At 38.2% G+C, this 22,486-nt stretch overlaps 3 protein-coding genes across 7 annotated transcripts; 2 read left to right on the top strand and 1 right to left on the bottom strand.

Annotated features, from left to right (window-relative positions):
• The first annotated feature begins 291 nt into the window (after positions 1–291).
• Positions 292–6,941, top strand: Top2 (DNA topoisomerase 2). The gene is made up of 7 exons (XM_073967916.1): positions 292–558; positions 1,316–1,441; positions 1,506–3,340; positions 3,419–4,247; positions 4,323–5,691; positions 5,759–6,145; positions 6,211–6,941. The coding sequence occupies exons 3-7, from the start codon at positions 1,537–1,539 to the stop codon at positions 6,283–6,285; spliced, it is 4,464 nt and encodes a 1,487-aa protein (XP_073824017.1). The 5' UTR covers positions 292–558; positions 1,316–1,441; positions 1,506–1,536; the 3' UTR covers positions 6,286–6,941.
• Positions 6,942–14,433: 7,492 nt separating this feature from the next.
• ApepP (Aminopeptidase P) lies at positions 14,434–16,749 on the bottom strand. Its single transcript, XM_073967917.1, has 2 exons — positions 16,544–16,749; positions 14,434–16,452 (listed from the first exon to the last, which is right to left on the bottom strand). Coding segments are annotated over exons 1-2 (1,845 nt in total). The 5' UTR covers positions 16,545–16,749; the 3' UTR covers positions 14,434–14,608.
• A 3,448-nt stretch (positions 16,750–20,197) lies between these two features.
• On the top strand, positions 20,198–21,898 carry LOC141394076 (centrin-1). Of its 5 annotated transcripts, none has more exons than XM_073967914.1 (3): positions 20,198–20,318; positions 20,507–20,753; positions 20,835–21,898. In XM_073967914.1, the coding sequence occupies exon 3, from the start codon at positions 20,837–20,839 to the stop codon at positions 21,386–21,388; it is 552 nt and encodes a 183-aa protein (XP_073824015.1). In that variant the 5' UTR covers positions 20,198–20,318; positions 20,507–20,753; positions 20,835–20,836; the 3' UTR covers positions 21,389–21,898. The 5 variants fall into 5 exon arrangements, with proteins under 5 accessions (XP_073824015.1, XP_073824013.1, XP_073824012.1 ...); XM_073967912.1 differs by having other exon boundaries at positions 20,257–20,362; XM_073967911.1 differs by having other exon boundaries at positions 20,271–20,362; positions 20,450–20,753.
• Positions 21,899–22,486: the final 588 nt, after the last annotated feature.

The following is a 22,486-nucleotide window of genomic DNA, read 5'->3' on the forward strand; positions in this document are numbered from 1 at the left end:
TACTGCAAGAATCTACTAATTTTTACTATTTTTTTCGATAACATAAAGGAAAAAATGTTATCGTAGTAAAAAATAGTAGCTTCTTGCAGGTTCTGGAACAGAGCAAATATCATTGATATAGCAAAGAAAAATATATTGAATTTTTAAATAATAATCGATATTATCGATTGTGCAATCGATTTTTTGCCAGCTCTACCACTTTGAAGTTGGCAAGAGTAATCGATAAGTCGATAAACGATATTTTTGCAAACTCTGCAAAACCAAACGCCGTCAAAATAATTCCGCAACGCTGTTGTTAATTCGTATTTAACGAAGATTTCAAGCCATTCAGACGACGCGCGTTCCACGGTCGAAGTGCGGTAAAAATATTTCTGCAAGTATCTTGTTCGTGATTCCAACAAAGTATTTATTAATTGATTTATTCCATAACAAGAGTGTGAAAAGTAAAGTTTGAATATATTAAAGAAGTGAATATATATCAAGAACGCTGCGTCTAAAACAGTTTGCAGAAAAATATTGGCTGTAATGGTGTACAGTTTAGTTTAATGCAATAGCGTGGTATGTATACAATATGAAGGAACAAAATCCGAGAAAAGTTAAATGAAAAGAACTTGCAAAAATTTTCCTGTGTAATTGCTACAAAGTCGTTTAAATTTAGTTATTTTTCTCGTCAATTTTTATTGTGTAATATTTAGATTTTTTTGTAAAAAATGGCGCCTCCATGTTAAAATTCTGTGAATTTTCTAATGATATGAATTCCACAATTTCGCCGAATCGACAATAGTTGCCTGGATAGAAGATTTTTTAGTCTTAACATAATTGCATATTTCTTTCTGTACCTACATCATATGGCGCTCTGCTGCCTTCGGCTGCTATTCTTTGCCGTGTGTTGTTTGAGCGTGTTGCTTTGTTTAGTTTTATTTTGTCGGCTTTTCTGTTTTTTCGCATTTGTTATGCATTTGTTTGCACACACACACAAACGCATACAGTGCAGATACGTTTTTCCCGCTCAGTTTGTGTGGCCTGCATGGGAATTTGATTGTGCGGCTAATTGAGCATCTCTCTCGCTCTTTCTCTCTTATTATTTGTGTGTGAAGATTGTGTATAAGTACTTCTCAAACTGTACATAAAGGACGCTTGTGTTCTTTGAAGATAGCCTTTGATCCTTTCAAATTAAAACAGCTGCTTGTCTAGGATAGTAAATTAGTTTGGCTTGGTTTAGTTTGGGCTTGTGTTCGCTGTTGAAAGGTTGTTTTTTCTGAACTTGGTCAACTTGTAAAAAATATTTAATATATATTTTTTTCTGTATTTTCAGGGTGCGTTTTGTAACATCCATCGAAAACTAAGGAAGAACGTAATTCAAAACAGCGACAGTAAAACAAATTTGTAATATTATTTTTGTAAAAACATTTGTAAATCTCCTCCTACCCGGGAAACGTAGGTAGGAATAAAAAAACATAAATAGGAGATTCAAAAAATCACTAAATAACTCAACGCATTCCTAGATTTTTTACTGCACTTCCCAGAAAAGAAAAAATGGAGAATGGAAGCAATGCCTCGGGCAGTGGCGGTGGTATGTCCATCGAAAAAATGTACCAAAAGAAGTCACAGCTGGAACATATTCTTTTGAGACCCGATACATATATCGGTTCGGTTGAACATACCAAGGAATTGATGTGGGTCTATAATGAAGAGAAAAATCGTATGGTTCAACGAGAGATATCCTTTGTACCCGGCCTCTATAAAATCTTTGATGAAATCTTGGTAAATGCTGCGGACAACAAGCAAAGAGACAAGTCAATGAGTGCAATTAAAATTGACATTGAAGCCGAAAAGAACACAATTTCTATATGGAACAATGGCCAAGGTATACCGGTAACCATGCACAAAGAGGAGAAAATGTATGTACCAACTATGATTTTTGGTCATTTGCTAACGTCCTCAAACTACAACGATGATGAGAAGAAAGTTACTGGTGGTCGTAATGGTTATGGTGCCAAATTGTGTAACATATTTTCCACCATGTTTACTGTGGAAACGGCATCTAAACAGTTTAAGCGCTCGTTCAAACAAACCTGGGCAGCCAACATGACCAAAACCACAGATCCCAAGATTAAAGAATTTGCCGGTACTGATTACACCAAGATTACTTTCTCTCCAGATTTGGCCAAATTCAAAATGGATCGTTTGGATGAAGATATTGTGGCCTTGATGTCTAGAAGAGCCTTTGATGTGGCTGCTTCTACAAAGGGTATTGCAGTATATCTCAATGGCAAGAAGTTGGCAGTTAAGAACTTTAAAGATTACATTGATTTATATGTCAAAGGAGAAGATGATGCATCTTCTGGCCAACCTGTAAAAATCGTCTATGAACAATGCGGTGAACGTTGGGAGATTGCCTGTTGTCCTTCGGATCGTGGTTTCCAGCAGGTTTCATTTGTAAATTCTATAGCCACAACAAAGGGTGGTCGTCACGTAGACCATGTGGTGGACAATATTATCAAACAACTATTGGAGGTATTGAAAAAGAAGAATAAGGGCGGTATTAGCATCAAACCCTTCCAAGTTCGTAATCACATGTGGATTTTTGTCAATTGTTTAATTGAAAATCCAACCTTTGACTCACAAACCAAGGAAAACATGACACTACAGGCCAAAAGTTTTGGATCCAAGTGTACCATTTCGGAGAAGTTCATTGGCAGCGTTTCGAAATCGGGTATTGTTGAATCAGTTTTGTCATGGGCCAAATTCAAGGCCCAAAATGATATTGCCAAAACTGGTGGTAAGAAATCTTCAAAAATCAAGGGTATCCCAAAATTGGAAGATGCCAACGAAGCTGGTACCAAAAATTCCTATATGTGTACTCTAATTCTCACTGAGGGTGACTCAGCCAAATCTTTGGCTGTGTCTGGTCTTGGAGTTATTGGTCGTAATTTCTATGGTGTCTTTCCATTGCGTGGTAAATTGTTGAATGTACGCGAAGCCACATTCAAGCAGTTGGCTGAAAATGCTGAAATCAACAATCTTTGCAAGATCATTGGACTTCAATACAAAAAGAAATATCTGACCATGGATGATATTAAGACACTACGTTATGGCAAGGTTATGATCATGACAGATCAGGATCAGGACGGTTCTCATATCAAAGGTCTACTCATTAACTTTATACACACAAATTGGCCGGAACTGCTGCGTCTGCCATTCTTGGAGGAATTTATTACACCCATTGTAAAGGCCACAAAGAAGAATGAAGAACTCTCATTCTATTCACTACCCGAATTTGAGGAATGGAAGAATGATACACCCAATCACAATACCTACAATATCAAATACTACAAAGGTTTTTATTTTTTGCTCTTTAATGGAAAATAACATTACCTGATTTGAATTTTCTCTTTTTTTCTCTTTCCGATTTTAGGTTTGGGTACCTCCACATCAAAGGAGGCTAAAGAATATTTCCAAGATATGGAACGTCATCGTATTGTTTTCAAATACGATGGTACCAAAGATGATGACAGTATTGTAATGGCATTCTCCAAAAAACACATTGAATCACGTAAGGAATGGCTCACCGCCCATATGGATGAAGTTAAGCGTCGTAAAACTTTGGGACTGCCAGAACGTTATCTTTATACCAAGGGCACAAAGGCTGTAACCTATGCCGATTTTATTAATTTGGAATTGGTACTGTTCTCGAATGCAGATAATGTACGTTCCATTCCCTGCCTGGTCGATGGTTTCAAACCTGGTCAACGTAAAGTTATGTTCACCTGCTTCAAACGTAACGACAAACGTGAAGTTAAGGTTGCCCAACTTTCTGGTTCCGTTGCTGAAATGTCTGCCTACCATCACGGTGAAGTTTCGCTGCAAATGACAATTGTCAATTTGGCCCAAAACTATGTGGGCTCAAATAACATCAATTTGCTAGAGCCTAGAGGTCAGTTCGGTACTCGTTTAACGGGTGGCAAGGATTGTGCTAGCGCTCGTTATATTTTCACTATTATGTCACCATTGGCTCGTTTGATATTCCATCCCATGGATGATCCTCTTTTGGCATATGAGGTTGATGATGGTCAAAAGATTGAACCCCAGTGGTATATACCCATTATACCAATGGTCTTGGTGAATGGTGCCGATGGTATTGGTACAGGTTGGTCAACCAAAATCTACAATCACAATCCAAGAGATATTATGAGAAATATTCGACGTATATTGGCCGGTGAGGAACCTCAACCAATGCATCCATGGTAAGTGGTGAATAGATTATTTTAATTTCAGAGGAAAAAAATCTCACAAACCTCTTTTTTGCTCTCCACCCTTAGGTATAAGAATTTCCGTGGTACCATTGAATACATATCCGATGGTCGTTATATCAGTTCGGGTAACATACAAATTATTCAAGGAGATAAAATTGAAATATCTGAGTTGCCTATTGGTACATGGACCCAAACATACAAAGAAAATGTTTTGGAACCCTTGGCCAATGGTTCGGAGAAGGTTAAGCCAATTATATCAGATTATCGTGAATATCACACAGACACCACAGTACGTTTTGTTATCACCCTGGCACCGGGAGAGTTCGACCGTCTCAACGAGGAGCCAGGTGGCTTCCATCGTGTATTCAAACTTACCTCTTCCATGTCTACAAATCAAATGCACGCCTTTGATGAACTTAATTGTTTGAGACGTTATCCAACCTCAATAGATATTCTAAAATCATATTATCCATTGCGTTTGGAGTACTATCAAAAGCGTAAGGACTATTTGGTTGGAATGCTAACGGCCCAGGCTGATCGTCTCACCGATCAGGCTCGTTTTATTCTGGAGAAGTGTGAACGTACATTGGTTGTTGAAAACAAGAAACGTAAAGCCATGATTGATGAATTGATTAAACGTGGATATCGTCCCGATCCTGTGAAGGAGTGGCAAAGACGCATCAACATGCAAGAGGAAGAGGAGCCCGAGGATGAGGAAGAAGGTGAAGACGAGGAAAGCGCCTCTACATCTGTGGTTAAGAAAGAGAAGAAAGCACCCGTCGATCCAGAAAAAGCATTCCAAAAGCTTACCGATGTCAAGAAGTTCGATTATCTCTTGGGTATGTCCATGTGGATGTTGACAGAGGAACGTAAGAATGAACTGTTGAAACAACGTGATCAGAAGTTAGCCGAACTGGCAGCTCTTAAAGAGAAGACCATACAAATGTTGTGGTTAGATGATCTTGATGAGTTGGAAAAGAAATTGGATGAAGTCGAGGAGAAGGAACGTCTTGATGAATTGGGTATTAATAAGAAACAAGCAAAGGCTTTGGCCAAGAACAAGGCAGCGGCTGCAGCGGTAACGAAGAAACGTGGCGGAGATAAGGGTGGAGCTGATGTTTTCCCAGATCCCCAGGGTGTTAAGGTAGAGTTCAAGGTGACGGAGGAAATATTGAAGAAAGTACAAGCGGCAGTGCAGGCAGCAGGAGGTGCCAAGGTTAAAAAGGAAAAGAAGGCAGTCGCTAAAGATGGGGCTGCCATAAAAGAAGAGGGCGATGAATTTGATAACCTGGTTGAAGGTAGTGCAGGTGCTACCAAAGCCGCCGCAAAGGTTAAAAAGGAACCTGGCACCACAGGAGCCAAAAAGGGACGCAAAAAGAAAGAGGATGCAGGTGATGGCTTGAAACAATCGACATTGAATTTCAAGGGCAAGGGTGTAAGTATTTTAAGAACATTTCTAAAATTGGGTCACTCATTGAACGGGGTTTTGTGTTCTATTACAGAGAAAGAAAAAGGGTGGTAGCTCCGACGAGGATGAGGATGACTTAAATTTGTCTGGCAGTGATGTCGAAATGCATGTCGCAGCCGTGGCACCTCGAGCTGATCGTCCTGGTCGTCGAGCAGCTACTAACAAAAAGATTAATTATTCTGGTCTTTTGGACTCTGAGGAAGAACAAAGTAGTGATGGTGAAGTCGTTTTCAAAGAAAATGATGCTATCAAAGAGCCCTCTACAGTTGCTGCTAAAATATCCGATGCTGAAAACAGCGACTTTGATGATTTCCAACCAGAAGAAGAAGATACACCGGTTAAAAAGAAGAAGCCTGCAGCCGTCAAACGGCCGAGAAAGAAGGCCAATATGTCCAGTCCTGATAGCGATTCAGATAAGAAGGTATGTTGTGGGAAAAAAGTAGAATCAAACAATTACTAAACTTGTACATTTTTATTCAATTTCAGTCAAAGAAGAAGAAAAAGAAACGTATTGTGAACAGTGACAGTGATGATGATGATGATTCAGATTTTGAGGCTTAATAGTAGTCCTTGTGTTTTAAATATAGACTACATATTAGTTTTAAATATACACACATACATACATATACAAATGGAAAAAGTTTTTCCAAGAAAACAAAAAACGAAAGATATACATTCACAACATTCTACAAATATATTGTTGTATTAACTCTACTACCCATTGTCCGACCCCCCTCTATTCCAATTATTACATTATTTTGTCCTAAATGTTTTATTTAAATAACCTTGTTTAATTGTTCATAAATCATTTTTATTTTTTGTACACACAATGCAAAGAGTTTCTCATATATATCGATTTTTGTTGTACCATTTCATGATTATTTTATCATTTGTTTTGATGCACATTGTAATCTGGGAATTGGACACAACTACCAAATGACCTCTTATATTATTATTATTCTACTTACCGTAGGGTGTTTATGTTTAAATTAATTTAACATTTTCAGGCAAAACAAAGAAACCCCATTAAAAATGTCTTATTTTTAAACAATTTGTCCCTCTCATTAATTTTAGTTTTTTTGTAAATACATTTTTTTATTATCTCAAGAAGAACATGTTTTCGGTTTTATCCTACAAGATTCCTAAAACAAACACACACATATTTCACAAGTAAAATTATATATACGGAAAAATAAAATAACATTTTAAAAATACAATATATTGCGTTTTTTTTATAAGGGCATCGTGTTAGATCATGGCGCATCATTGGTCTTTTTAGAACTCCTCCAGTAGTGGGATTCTCTAACGCATTTTTGGTTATCGACAAAAATCGTTGAATTTAAAATGCTTATAATTTCGGTAATCAACGATATTGTTCGGTAAGTTAGCGACCAATAAAAAGTACTCGCAAAGTTCCACCGATAGCAACAGCGATGTCAACTTTTATTTGAACTTTTCATTCATAATTTTGCGTTTTAATTTGACCGATTTTTGTCGGTAACCAAAAAATGCCCTAGAGAATCCCACTACAGTTGTGCGATTCTCCAACTCATTTTTTGAGTTACCGACAAAAAATTGTAAAATTATGAATGAAAAGTTCAAATAAAAGTTAACAGCACTCTTCCTATCGGTCGAACTTTACGACTACATTTTATTAGCGCTAAATTACCGAAAACATTGTTACTTACCGAAATTATAAGCATTTTAATTTTACCGAGTTCTGTATTATTGATGTCAACCCAACTGAGTTGTCGATAAACGTGTTATCGATTAGTGTTTTTTCAAACTTGTGAACTCTGTATTAAAGCAAAAGACACAGTATTTTAAAACAAGTGAGCAAATGCTATAGTCTGACGGGTCCGATCATGTGATACCCTACACCACTACCCCTGTGCATAAACTTTTTTACTAGATAACATTTCATTTAGGGAATATAATCCGACTACCACCAAACATTATTAGGGCAATCATGAATATTTCCCTCGGAATTTTTCCGCACGGAAAATAATTTAAAAAGGTGAAATTCTTGAAAAATCATTATTTTAGAACGTGGAAAACTGCTAGAATCCCCTAATTATTGAATATTCTAATCAACAGAAATATTCCCTTTTTGGACATAAATACGGAAATAAAAAATGAAATTGGGAAAAGGGAACAAATTCCGCACGGAATTTTTATTCATGATTGCCCTGAATATGCCGCTTTCTCTCTGGAACCCCCATAAGCAACCAAAATTTCGTGACCATCCGATCAAAATTGCGACCTGTAGCGCATTACCGACTATTGTGGTATCTCTCTTGTTTGACCACCTTCGCCAACCTACTTTACACAAATGTAACGGTAATATTGTAAAATGATAAAGGATCGCTATTTTATAGAAAAGAAGTTCAGAATGCGATTGCTTCTGATAGAGGAAGTGAGAAAAAAAATTAAAAATGGGATGTATTATATTGCTATATCTCCGTTATTTGACCAGATACGCCAACCTACTTTGCATCATTGTAAAGGTGGGATATTCTACTTTCACAGTCAGACTTTGCTTTTGGAATCTCCCCAACCACAGTTGTGATATTCGTAATTACAATTAAAATCGCAAAAACGAAAAGATGGGTTGTATAAGCGACTATTGCGAAATCTTGTTGTTTGACCACCTACGACAACCTACTATACATCGTTGTAAAGGTGATATTTTCTACTTTCATTTGCTTTTGATATACCCCTTATAGATGCGGAGATATTCGATTTGAAATAAAACGTTGACTTTTTCTCCAGATAAGTTTTTTGCCCATTCCGACCCCTGAATATTATCCGACCATCTTACTTACTTAGCTGGCCCATTACAGAACATTTGTTCTATAGGCCGAACTAAGAAGAGATCTCCATTCCTCTCTATTTGTTGCTTTGCACACTGGAATACCGCGCCTTGTCATCTCATCATCCACTTGTTTGCGCCATCTATTCCTTGGCCTGCCAATTCTGCGTGCACCGCCATGTGGCATGTATTCATACGCCTTTTTAGCGGGTTCATCATCGCTCATTCTTATGATATGGCCTAGCCAACACAATCGCTGCATCTCGATACGTTTAACAATATTGATGTCGTTGTATAGCAGATACAGCTCGTGGTTCATGCGACGTCGATATTCACCGTCAACGCAGATTGGTCCGTAGATCTTTCGAAGAATTTTTCTCTCAAACACACCAAGCACTGCCATGTCTGCTTGCGCAAGTACCCAGGCTTCGGAGCCATACATCAGCACGGGTAGTATCAGTGTTTTGTAGAGCGTTATTTTTGTTTGACGAGATGTGGCTTTGTTTTTAAACTGCTTACTTAATCCAAAGTAGCATCTGTTGGCCAATACAATTCTTCTTTTTATTTCACAACTGATGTCGTTTGTTGTGTTGACGGAGGTGCCGAGGTAGACGAAGTCTTTTACTACCTCAATATTATAGGAACCAACTTCCACAGTCGGTCCGAGCTCAATGGACGCATTGCGCGTCGACACCATCAACTTGGTCTTCTCACCGTTTACCGCCAGACCCACTTTAGCAGATTCTCCTTCGACCTTTATAAAGGTATCAGTTACTTCTTTTACTGATCGACCCATGATGTCTATATCATAAGTAACATGTGACTGTTGGTGTAGATTGTGCCACTTCTTTTGACGTTTGCCTCTCGTATAACCTTTTCTAGCAGGATGTTGAAGAGGTCACACGAAAGGCTGTCTCCTTGTCTGAAACCTCTTTTGGTACCAAACTCTTCGGAGAGGTTCTTTCCTATTTTAACTGAGGACCTCGTGTCAGTTAAAGTCATTTTACAAAGCCGGATGAGCTTTGCGGGAATACCAAATTCAGACATGGCTTGGAATACCTTTGAGCGCAGCGGACTGTCGAAGGCTGCTTTATAATCGACAAAAAGGTGGTAGGTGTCGATCTGCATCTCTTGGGTCTTCTCCAGGATTTGCCGCAGGGTAAATATCTGGTCAATGGTGGACTTGCCAGGTCTAAAGCCGCATTGGTATGGTCCAATAATCTCGTTGACCATTGGCTTTAGTCGTTCGCACAATATCCCTGACACGATCTTGTAGGCAATAGGGAGTAGACTTATGCCCCTATAGTTAGAGCATACAGTCTTATCTCCCTTCTTGTGGACGGGGCACAGGATACTCAGGTTCCAATCGTCGGGTACTCGTTCTTCCTGCCAGATGGTGCTAACTAGCTGATGAATACACCTTATCAGCGTGTCGCCTCCGGTTTTGAACAGCTCGGCTGGTAAGCCATCGGCCCCTGCTGCCTTATTATTCTTCAGCCGATTTATTGCTGTCTTTACCTCATCTTGGCTGGGCGGTATACATTCAATACCATCTTCTGGTATTGGGACTGTGGTATCTTCGTCGCCTTCGCTGCTATTGGATACCAACAGAGTTGAAAAATGTTCTTTCCATATCCTGAGTACACTATCTGTATCAGTTACCAAATTACCTTGCTGGTCTCTACAGGAGGATGTGCCTGTACCAAAGCCATCAGTTTGATGCTTGACTCTTTGGTAGAATTTTCGGACTTCATTCTGGCTCCTGTACATCTCGATTTTTTCACACTCCCGCTTTTCCATTTCTCTCTTTTTCTTGCGGAAAAGACGTTTCTCTTCTCTCCTTTTCTCCCTGTATCTCTCTCGTGCGCTACGCGATGCTACGGATTGTAAAGTAGCCCCATATGCCGCATTTTTCTCTTCGGTGGCAGCACGACACTCCTCATCATACCATGGATTCCTTGGTGGAGGTCTCTGGTATCCAAGTATGGATTTTGCGGCTGTTTGCATGGAGTGGGCAATGCTTTGCCATTGCGCTGATATGTTATCGGGATGAGGAGGGCTTTGATTAAGCAATTGGGCTAGTTGAGTGGAATATGCTGTGGCTATCTGTTGTGATTGCAGTTTACCGATGTCTAACTTTCGTGTTGTGTCTGTTCGTACTTTGTTTGCTACGTTTAAGCGGGTGCGTACCTTTGCTGCAACAAGGTAGTGGTCCGAATCAATGTTTGCGCCTCGGAACGATCGTACATCCAACACGCTCGATGAATGTCTTCCATCTATCACAACATGATCAATTTGGTTTCTTGTTTTCTGATCTGGAGACAGCCAGGTGCCCTTATGAATATCGAGATGATTAAATCTGGTACTGCTAACTACCATGTTTTTTGCAGCTGCAAAGTCTATCAGTCTCATACCATTGTCAGATGTTTCACTGTGGAGACTGAATTTCCCGACTGTTGGGCCAAAGATATTCTCCTTTCCAATTTTGGCATTAAAATCGCCTAGAATGATTTTAATGTCATGGGCAGGGCAACGGTCATATGTTTCTTCTAAGCGCTCGTAAAATATATCTTTGGTCTGTTCATCCTTTTCTTCAGTGGGAGCATGAGCGCAGATAAAGCTGATGTTGAAGAATTTAGCTTTTATTCGAATTGCAGCAAGTCTTTCATTCACTGGAGTGAAGCTGGATACAAGATGTTTTAGTCTCCGACTAACTACGAATCCACAACCAAACTCATGCTTTACGTCATGGCAGCTATAATACAGTGCGTCACCTTTAGGTGTTGTTGTGACGCCTTTCCCAATCCATCGTATTTCCTGTATGGCAGTAATATCGGTCTTGTACTTTTCAAGTACGTCTGCCAATGCGAAGACTGCACCTTCTCTATAAAGAGTGCGCACATTCCAGGTGCAGATTCGCAGATCATGGTCCTTAAAACGTTTGCGGGGTTCGTCAACTTTAGAGGGGTTTGTTTTTCTTTTCTTTCGTTTTTTCATAGTAGGCTGTTTTTTCTAGGGGAGGGTTACTAACCCGACGCCCAAACCCAAGTTTTTAACGTTCTTATGGGTGAACGCGCGGCACATGTTAGCTCACTACCTTTAACGGGTGTTAAAGGCAGTTCCCCAGGTGACACCACGGGGAGGTCAGTGTCCACTTGGGATGAAAGAGGGACCAAGATAAATCCTGGGCTTTGCCATGTTAAAACCGGTCAGGACCGTTCCTTGGTATCTTCCATCCCGACCATCACCAAAATCAATAGGCTTCTTCCCCTCCGGGACCCTCATCAATGGAGACGATCCGATCAAAATTGCGACCTGTAGCGTCGTGATTACAAGGTTTAGATGGACGGACGGACACACATAGCCAGATCGACTCAGTTCGCCGAGACATACAAACTTTTTGGCCAAAACCAAATTATAATACCCTGCCCACATAGTGGTGTAGGGTATAATGATAAGTTCAGTGGAATTATTTTTTGATGATAAAGAAAATGTACAGGACATGGCATCTATTAGAAGAAATTTGAGGGACAAGTCGAATCCATTGGAATTGCCATCTGCACTGTTAGCTGCAGCTCATGTTGGAAAGATCTGTATAATCAGTAAATTATTTTAGGTTTAAGGCGTATTTTCGCTTGAAAAGGATGCCGTAGTTTACATTGTGGAAATGTTAAAGGATGACTTCAAACTTACAGATCAACAGCAATAACCCCACTTTTAAAAGTGTGCGCTGCGTTGAGATTTTTTGCGGAGGGAAGTTTCCAAAAGTCCCACGACAATGATTGCAACAATTGCATTGCTCAATCTATATTGTCGAACGTATTGTGCCCAAAATTGTATGGTTTCGAAATTGTCGGAGGAGGAAAAAAAAACAAAACAAAAATCATTTTTATTCAAAAACGAAATTCCTTGGTGTTAGGTTTAGGATGCGTAGCTGGCGTGCTGGCAGCCACTAAACTCGGAGACCTTGAGGTCCATTGTGATCATCCTGACTATTGAATTGTGTGTATTGTAGAGATGATGATGTTGTTGTGATGTGATGGTGTGTACATTGGGTTATTTGTTTGTAGATGAAGAAGTAGATACATGTGGCGATAGCAATTATCGTTGAGTGGAGTTGTCAAAATTACTTTATGTATGGCAACCTTCAACTGAAGTTGCGAATCTCAGTTGACGAAGCGGCTATTTTCAGCAACCACATATTTTCAGATGCAGTGATGTGTCGGGTGGCTAAACTTATCTGGCCAGTTATATCGACACGTAGAACCTTATCACTACTGTTGCTTAGTAAGTCCGAGATCAGAATCGCGATAGGCGTAATTACTGGACACTGTCGCATCAGGTCAAGAACTTGCAAGTGGGACGGTACCGGCATTGACTTCTGTAGGCTTTGTGAGAATGAGGGAGAGTTAGAGACGATTGAGCATCTCCTATGTCGCTGTCCAGTGCATAGATATACCAGACAGAGACTATTGTGTGACTACGAATTCTCTACTCTCACCCAAGTCTCATCAGCAGATCCTGCAACCCTTGTCCGTTTCTCAAAGTCGTGCAAATGGCTTTGGGAAAACAGTGCTATACCCATACAAAATTGAGAGTATCGTTTTCATTTCATTTACAAACTTTCAATTTTTCATTCGCTTCCATCTGTATTATTCACACTATCTACCACACACTATAATCTTCTTCTACTACGAACCCTTCGTATCTATCCCCTTTATTTCTCTTTAATTTCAGGATGAACACAATGGACCTATGCTCACCGAGTGAAGCGGCTATGATGTATTATGGCCGCGCATCCTTAAACCTAACCTAAGGTTTTCTATAAAAGGGAGAAGGCCTTTTTTGTACTTCTATAGTAGACAAGAGACCTTTTAATGTATTCTACAGTATACAATAGGTCCTCTGTAAGTCTTCTTTAATAGACGAAAAATCTTTTATAGTCTTCTCCAGTAGACAGAAGACCTTTTAAGATCTTATTTAGTGGACAGAAGACCGTTTAAGGTCTTCTTTAGTAGACAGAAAACATTTTACAGTTTTCTATAGTAGACAGAAGAATTTTTAAGGTCTTTTCTGTGGACGGAAGACATTCTATAGTAGACAGATGATTCATTCTATAGTAGACATATGATTTTAAAGTCTTCTCTAGGGGACAGAAGACCTTTTTAAGATCTTCTTCTATTGAAGACTTAATATCTTTTAAAGTCTTATTTAGTAGCCAGAAGACCTTTTAAGGTCTTCAATAGCACACAGAAGACCTTTTAAGGTCTTCTCCAGTAGACAAAAGACATTGTAGTGTCTTCTGTAGTAGTCACAATACCTTTTACTATATTCTATAGTAGACAGAAGACCTTTGAAGGTCTTCTATAGTATATAGAACACATTTAAAGGTCTTCTATAGGAGACAGAAAATCGTTTAAGGTTTTCTTTAGTAGATAGAAGGCCTTATATGCTCCATGCTTCTTGACATAAAGACCTAAAAATCATAATAACCAACTAAAATGTTTGGTTCGAATGACTTCCAAAATTAGCTCCAGTTCTAAGGGGGCCCTATCGGTCCATCTAGTTATGGTACCACAAGCTTAAGGCCACTTCTCAGATCGTGTTGATGAAGACTTTCACTATACACCTGTTATAAAAATACGCATAGCGACGACTACTTATTAATACTATTAAATATTTGTGGGCCACTGTATGTTTCTAAGTACATAGCTGGACACATAGATTAGATTTCCAATCAGAAACATCTGTATTGATAAAAAATACTTCATATCACAAATCTCAATATATACGATTGTTGATTAAGTAAACATTATAAATTACTACATGCCTAAATCCATTAACTTGTTTATTTCAATTTCTTTTGAAAAAAATTAAATGCAATACCAGTTATATTATTTTTTTCTACTTCGTTACTTTATTAAAATCGGTCTGCATGCGCTCGCTGCTAATAACAGAATATATTATACAAAAATCGCTTATTATAAGTATGTGTGTGTATGTATGTATGTAAAAACAATGTTCTTTCAAAGATCTTTTTCACATTTTATAAATGCTTCCTTGTGTTTACTTTTAAATTTCTTTTGTTTCTCTCTCTAGCCATGCTAAAGTAACCTCATCACCTTCCTTCTTTAATAGTGGCGATAGAGTATCCCACACAGCACGATGATAATCGTTTAGCAATTTTTTCTCTTCCGGCAGTAAAAGCTCTTTTTTAATCATTTTTGTTTGCTTGGGAGCCAAAGTAATTGTTTTGAATGTCAATGCACCACGGCCATTAAAATCGTGCTTTGTTGTGGCTGGTACAATTTGTACAATGTCCTCAATTCGTATTCCAAACTCACCATCTTGATAGTAACCGGGCTCATTGGAAATGAACATATTCTCTTGTAGACCAGGATCATCGGGCATCAGGCGAATACCAACACCCATTGGACCTTCGTGAACGTTAAGGAAATGCCCAACACCATGTCCTGTGCCATGACCATAATCTAAACCAACATCCCAAAGGGCTTTTCTAGCCAAGGTATCCAAGACTTGGCCTTTAACCTTCTTGGGGAACACAGTTGCACCCAAAGCCAGCTGGCCCTTTAACACACGGGTATAGGTTTCCATTTGAAAGTCAGTAGGTTCACCAAAATGCCAGGTGCGCGTAACATCTGTGGTACCATCCATATACTGGGCTCCGGAATCGCACAAATAAACCTCTTTATCATTGATGGGGCGATTAGTTTCTTGGGCTGGATGATAGTGAATAACCGAACCGTTTGGACCTGAAGAGCTGATTGTGGGAAAACTCAAACCCATAAAATGCTCCTTCTTTGATCTAAATTCCTCCAATTTTGTGGCCCCAGAAATCTCATCTACCGCCTGTTTATTGGCAATCATTTGTTCCAACCAAGCAAAGTATTGACACAAGGCAACACCATCACGTATATGCGAATTGATGAATCCTTCTACTTCAATGGGATTCTTAATGGCCTTGGCCAATGCAATTGGTGTGATTTCCTGGTGCCTTATTTTCTTTGGAATCAATGCATTGAGGTAGTAACTTGAACCAGGTGAAATCCATATCTTAGCTTCGCCACCATTTTCCGCCAAGCGACCCAATTCTTCTCCTATGGCTGAATATCCATATATGCTAACTTCAACACCATTGCTTGCCTGATGTTGTTTGAAATCGGCCGGTAGTTTGGAGGAGTCCACAAAGAACATAAGCTTTTCATGGGTTATTATTAAGTATGAGAAAAATACTGGATTGTAATCGATGTCTGATCCACGTAAATTCAAAAACCATGCAATTTCATCCAAAGCACTAACTACCAATGCTTGAGCTTTCTTTTCGCTTAACTTTTCCTTGACATTGGCCCATTTATCCGAGACTGTCATACCGGCGAATGTTGTATCCAGTGTTATAATTGGGTTTGAAGTCTGCTTGGGTTGTTCATCCCAAACAATGTCCACCAAATTATCTTCAACTGGTACCAGACTGCAGTCGGCACCAGATAATTCTTTCTCAATGGGTTTCCACAAACGATATGAAAACAATTTTGGATCAACTCCTACTTTACTGCCTTTGGAAAGATTGCAAGCCAACCAGCTTGCAACACTGGGTGTGGTGGGTAGGCCATCCTTCATTAATTCCCAATTGGAATCCAATTGTTTGAGGGCCTGTTGATAGTAACGTCCATCTGTCCACAAGAGAGCTTTGTCAGCAGTAATTACAGCCGTACCAGCACTGCCATCGAATCCACTAACAAATGCCCGACGTTCATCATGTTGACAAATATATTCACTTTGATGGGCATCATCAGAAGGCACAATATAGGCAGCCAAAGGAGCAGAAGACCCATGAGACTGCATTAGCTGACGCAGCTTTTTCAATATTTCTGTTGTGTCTTTCATAATAATCCGCACTGGTTTTTATTGGGAAGAATTGGATGGACGATAACGTGTATTAATGATTGGAACGTTTGTTATATATTGAACGAACTAATTGATATGTACTTGCGGGCTAACTAGTTGTTCTTTTGCAGTCTTATCACACACCTCCTCTGTTGATTGCTTCTTTGTGTTGTATTGTTAAGATATATTGTGGGTTTTACTTGGCGGTCGTCGTCGCTTCGCTGTTTTTTGGATTGTAAATCAAAATAAAAAATATTGCAAAATTCACACACATTCGCACAAACACCTCATATGTGTGTCAGTAGCCGACGACGATAACAGATGATAACAGATCTTATGATGTTATCGATAACTTGTGAGTCACACACAGACAGTTTCATGAAAAAGCTCATAGTCTTATGCCAGACTATGAAAAAATGCATTGAAAACGTTTTGCCATTTTCTTCCAAATTTTCATTGACGTCTACACACATATATGAAATCAAATGAAAATTTTGATATTTTCATTGCTTTGCATTGGTTTGAGAGTTACGAAAGTAAACACAAAGAATAATTTCAGATTAGTCCCAATTTACATTAGGCGAGTTTACTTGCGGCAATTGTCAGTTTGTAGGTGAGAGAGGGTGCTGAGAGGCAAAGGGTTACCATATGCCTCACCTCTCTCTCCTTCAAAATGACAATTGCCGCAAGTAAACTCGCCCAATGTAAATTGGGACTTACAGAACCTTGTGAACAGAGTTTCACCCCCTTCACACCTCTTGCCTATAAACTCATTTTCACGGATATGAAAATTTTCATAGTCTGGCACAAGAGATATTGGAGCTTTGTTATGCCATGTTCATACAAGTGCTTTATTACGTTGTTCGCTCACACAATTACGTACACAAATTAATAGTACGGTTACACTAGAGTTTTTTGCCGGGTTAACCCACTTCGAGAGGATTTATTTGACGTTTGCGCTATGGAATTGACATTTGAAATCCAAACCCACTGCGTTAATCCGGTTAAGTGTAACCGGGGTATAACCCAAAATATATATATATATATATATATATTTGCTGGCATAAGGCGGCCATCAAATCATTTGCTTCTTCACATGTATGTTGTCACTTTGGGTATACTCCCAGCGAAAAGTTTGCCTCCAAAGAGGCAGTTAAATGATATGTATAAGTGATTTGGAAGTGCATCAAATTATGCATTTTCACTCATGATTTTTACAAGGGAGTGACCCCGGAAAGAGGCACTCCATTGCATCGCATTTTAACTGACCCTTTGGCATTGCATTTTAACTGAACCTTTGGCACTGCATTTTAACTGACCCTTTGGCATTGCATTTTAACTGAACCTTTGGCACTGCATTTTAACTGACCCTTTGGCATTGCATTTTAACTGACCCTTTGGAGTAGAATAGGAGGCAGTCCGGAGCACGTGTTTTGAATAACAAAATAAAATGCATTTATTATTTGTGTAAAATAAAAATATTAATAACTTTATTAAATTAACTCAAATTATGAAAATTCTCTATTGAATTTAATTGCAAACATGTGTGTTTCAACCGCTTTTCATTTAATCCAAGCTTAACTGCTTTTGCTTCATCCGCTAAATGGGTTTGATATTGTCTTCCCATCACCAGTTAAGATTTCGACATGTACTCCAACAGCACTCCATTGGGAAATTTTCTTCTCGTGAGTTACCGGAAAAATTTTCACAAATTAAATATTATTTAGTTTGTATTAACAAATGTATTCCGCTGCTGTAGAGATGTACAAACTGATTTATGTACATGTAGGGATCTCTAACAACTGCTAATAAAATGTAGTGAACGGAGTGCCTTTTTCAGGACTCTGTTTGCACTGCATCCGGATGCTGTTAAATTGTGAGGAATTGGAGTGCCTTTTTCCCGACTCCGTTGAACTGCCTTTGGATGTTGTTAAAATGTGACAAATGGATGTGATTCTTTGGATTGCATCCAAATGCGGTTAAAATGTGAGGAATGGAGTGCCTTTTTCACGACTCCAGTTGAACTGCATCAAAACATGCCGTGACAGAACTAGTCTACATTGCACTACTTCCAATTTATTTTGCTGGGCTAATATACAGAACAGCTGATGTCATACATGTGAAAAAGCAGATGGTCTGATGGCGGCCTAAAGTGTATATAAGGACGAACGATTTAATGACATTTGGTAAAAACTCCGATTTTTTGACATTTTTCCAGAGGTAGATATTGTTGCTCTGATCACGGGAATGTATAATTTTCTTGGGGGACGGACCCGGTTACTTATGAAAATACCTTTCCAACAAGTGGTCATATATAGCTCAAAACCCAGATTTTGGGAGCTGGTTTTTTCCATAAAACCCTCAAAAAGTCAAAAATGGGCCCATTATGGGCTCATTTAAGGTTAGCCAAATTTAACCTTTCCGAAATGGTGTCATATGTTGTGATATCTTTTCTAGATCCAGAGATATGGTCCTTAAGGCCTCGACACATAAGAAGCATGTCATTCTTGCTTAACTTAACTTGCTTTAGTCATATCTGGTAAATGGCTAAAGACCAAGTTCTGATAAAAGAATAAAAAAGGAAAGGGCAATTAGTTCGAAATTGCCTCGGCCTTCTTTATTCTTTATTTTTATTATATCAGAAATGAAACAGGAAAGCAAGGAAAGCAGACGAGACCATATCTATGGATCCAGAGAAGGTATTACAACATATGGAATTTGGAAAGGTTAAAAACGAGCAACAATCTGGCTAAATTAAACAAGCCCCATAATGGGTTTTAACGCTTTACCTAATTAATTGCGTGTTGCGTGCGCGTTCGAAAAAACAAAAACAAAATACATGTATTTCAAACAACAAACAAACAAAACAAAAGCTCCGTTCCAGTACTTTTTTAAAGGTAAAATGTGCAAAAGAGAGAAACGTCAAAAAATAAGTTCAACGCACACATTTTTCTAAAATGTACGGGAACGGAAAAATTGCAGAAACGTCAAAAATACTGGAACAAATGTCAAAGTCGGCGTGTTAGCCAATCGGAAGCCGGCAAACATGTTGCACATTTTGGCTCGCTGAAATTTGTCGCGTAAAAAGTTTCTAAAGAGAGAGCCATTCAGCGCCATTTTTGTTCAAAGAGAAGTGAACATTTTGCAACTTTTTTGGTGTACGGGAACGCATTTCGGGGAAAAATGTTCAAAATGTGTTAAATGTGTAAAAACTTTTTAGTTCTGGACAAAGCTAAATACATGTATTTTGTTTTTTCGAACGCACACGCAACACGCAAGTAATTAGGTAAAGCCATTATGGAAAGACCCCGCTCCAAAAATCGGCTTTTGGGCTAAATCGTATGAAAACCTGTAAATAACCCCAACATATGACCACTTCTTGGATAGGTATTTTCATAAGCATTCCAGTGATAACCATTGTAGCGATCGGTTCAATAGAGCAGGGTCTAACCCGGGTTTTGGAGTCGGACTTTCGATTCCAACAACAGAGTAACCGGGTTCGTCCCTCAAGAAAATCACACATTCCCGTGATCAGCGCAAAAATATCTACCTCTGGAAAATTTTTCGGCAAAATCGGAGAGTTTTTACTAAACTACTTACTTGAACTTGGTGTCAAACTTTTACATGTTTTTCTGTACCATAACTTCAGGCGAAGAAAAATTCAGTTCTTCAATTGCTTTGACATCTGCCGTACGTTGCAATAAAAGTGTTATAACATCTGTTGTCTTTGTCAATTTTCTACTTCTTTTGTTTTCTGTTAATTTGTTTTGATTCCCCAACTTTATCAGCAAATTTTTTTCTTCTAGTTTCGATGCCCTTTTTCTGCGGTCTGGCATCTCCGGTTATTTAGCAGACATTTCCAAGGATACTAGTTTTTGTAGGAAATAAATATACCACCTGTTTCAGTGAAATTAATAGTTGGTCTGTTCCAGTACTGCAAGAATCTACTAATTTTTACTATTTTTTCCGATAACATAAAGGAATAAATGTTATCGTAGTAAAAAATAGTAGCTTCTTGCAGGTTCTGGAACAGAGCAACTATATTTTATTTTAAGAAATTTGAAGTACAAGTTTATTTTGAGGGTGGAAAGCATAGAGTATATTGTCATTGAGTTGGAAAAACAAACAAAAGAACTACAACAAATCGATACTCTATAAAAAGAAGAAAGAAGACAAGGCGATCCAGCAGAGTCCTAACCGCTCAGTTATATAAATACACAAAAAAGGATACTGTTTTATCTATCCATAACAACGAAAATATAACCCCATAGACCGGTGTGTGTCTACATTATTTATCATAAACAAATAAAAGGTAGGGATGATAAGACTGTTAAATATACGCGGAATTAATTGATAACATATTTTTGTCATTTGGATTTATCAAACGGATTAGATATGGAACGTACATCCTCTAAAGAAACTGCTGTGGCAACAACAAAAAAGTCTACCGCTGTGGGTGGAGTGACTGGAACTGGTCGAAAAAAGTCAGGGCCTAAATTCGAATTATCCGATGCCCAAAAGCAGGATATCAAGGAGGCGTTTGATCTATTCGATGTTGACTGTACTGGATTCATTGAAGTCAAAGAACTAAAAGTGGCCATACGAGCATTGGGATTTGAACCGAAAAAGGAAGAAATTAAACGTATGATTGCTGAAATTGATGGCAAAGATGGAAAAATAAGTTTCAATGATTTTCTACATTTGATGACTATGAAAATGGCAGAAAAAGATACCAAAGAGGAAATACTAAAGGCCTTCCGTCTGTTCGATGATGATGATACGGGTAAGATATCATTTAAAAATCTTAAACGTGTTGCCCGTGAGCTTGGTGAGACGTTAACCGATGAAGAGTTGCGTGAAATGATTGATGAAGCTGATCTCGATAATGATGGTGAAGTAAATCAAGATGAATTTTTACGTATCATGAAAAAAACTAGTCTATATTGAAATAATTGTTATACATATTTATAATTAATTTACTGCACTTATATATTTATATATTTTATAAGAATATTTTTACGCAAAAAAAAAAACAAATGCTTTTATTGTAAACAAAAAAATGGGAAAACAAAAAATGTGAAAATTTTGCATGTATTTTTTGAAAACAAAACAAGCACCACTTTAAGAACAATTTTAGAAAAAAAGACAACAACAAGATTTTAGATATCAATTATTTATTTATAGAAATGAGCCAGGCGCAATTATCCAATCAAAACAAATACCCAAAACAATAAACAGTATCCAAAGCCCAGGTGGTAGTTGTTCAACAATTTTAATCAATACAAGTAGTAGCTCAATATAAAAACCGGAGCATTGGTTATAAATCACAATGAGAGCTCAGCTTTTTTAAAACAATATCTTGTCTTATTTATTATTCCAGAAATAGATATATTTTAGAAAAATATATTATTGAAAAATAATATTATTGAAGAATGAATAAATATTTTCCTACGAAAATTGTGAGTTTAGATTTGTTTATTTGGGGTTTGAAAGATATATGGAGAGAAAAGTAAAGAGAACTGAATAAAGCACTGCATAAAGGTAAGGCTACATAGGGCAAATATTAAACAAAAAGTAACAAATATTCGTTTACCACAATCTGACCACCATATATTTGTAATGTCACCCTGTCAGGAGAGCGGTCCGTTTTCTTAAGTGAACTTTGGTGAACCCTGGACAGCTGATTTATGAAGATTCTAGTCAAGTAGGCAACCCTTAAGCATTCCACATGATCATGGAGGAAAAGAGTTTTTTGTTGTTCGAGGAGAGTCAGTCTTGAAGTATCATTAATCGAAGTAAGCTCGGAAAGTATACATTTTACGGTGGTGACTATAAATAAAATTTACCGGTTATCTGAATCGAAACATTTAACTAGAAGCTGGTTGTGAAAGGTTTCTCGGACAGTATTGTTTATTTGATAACTAAAAGTGATCGTGCATAGATATTATTAACACTCAATCAGTTGCACAGTCTTAACCTTTGTGTTAATTCTTCTCGATTTAATAAACTTTCCTGGAACTAATGTACCGGTCTTTTGTGCAAGAA

Source organism: Musca autumnalis, unplaced genomic scaffold (assembly GCF_047663935.1).
Source record: "Musca autumnalis isolate F117 unplaced genomic scaffold, ASM4766393v1 scaffold_2, whole genome shotgun sequence".
Classification (NCBI taxonomy): Eukaryota; Metazoa; Arthropoda; class Insecta; order Diptera; family Muscidae; genus Musca; species Musca autumnalis.

Excerpts from the sequence above, each read along its gene's own strand:
- LOC141394076 (XM_073967914.1), top strand. The coding sequence starts at position 20,837 with ATGGAACGTACATCCTCTAAAGAAACTGCTGTGGCAACAACAAAAAAG.
- Top2 (XM_073967916.1), top strand. The coding sequence starts at position 1,537 with ATGGAGAATGGAAGCAATGCCTCGGGCAGTGGCGGTGGTATGTCCATC. Across the intron at positions 4,248-4,322 it reads CCTCAACCAATGCATCCATG|GTATAAGAATTTCCGTGGTA; the intron begins GTAAGTGGTGAA and ends CTCCACCCTTAG. Across the intron at positions 5,692-5,758 it reads TGAATTTCAAGGGCAAGGGT|AGAAAGAAAAAGGGTGGTAG; the intron begins GTAAGTATTTTA and ends GTTCTATTACAG.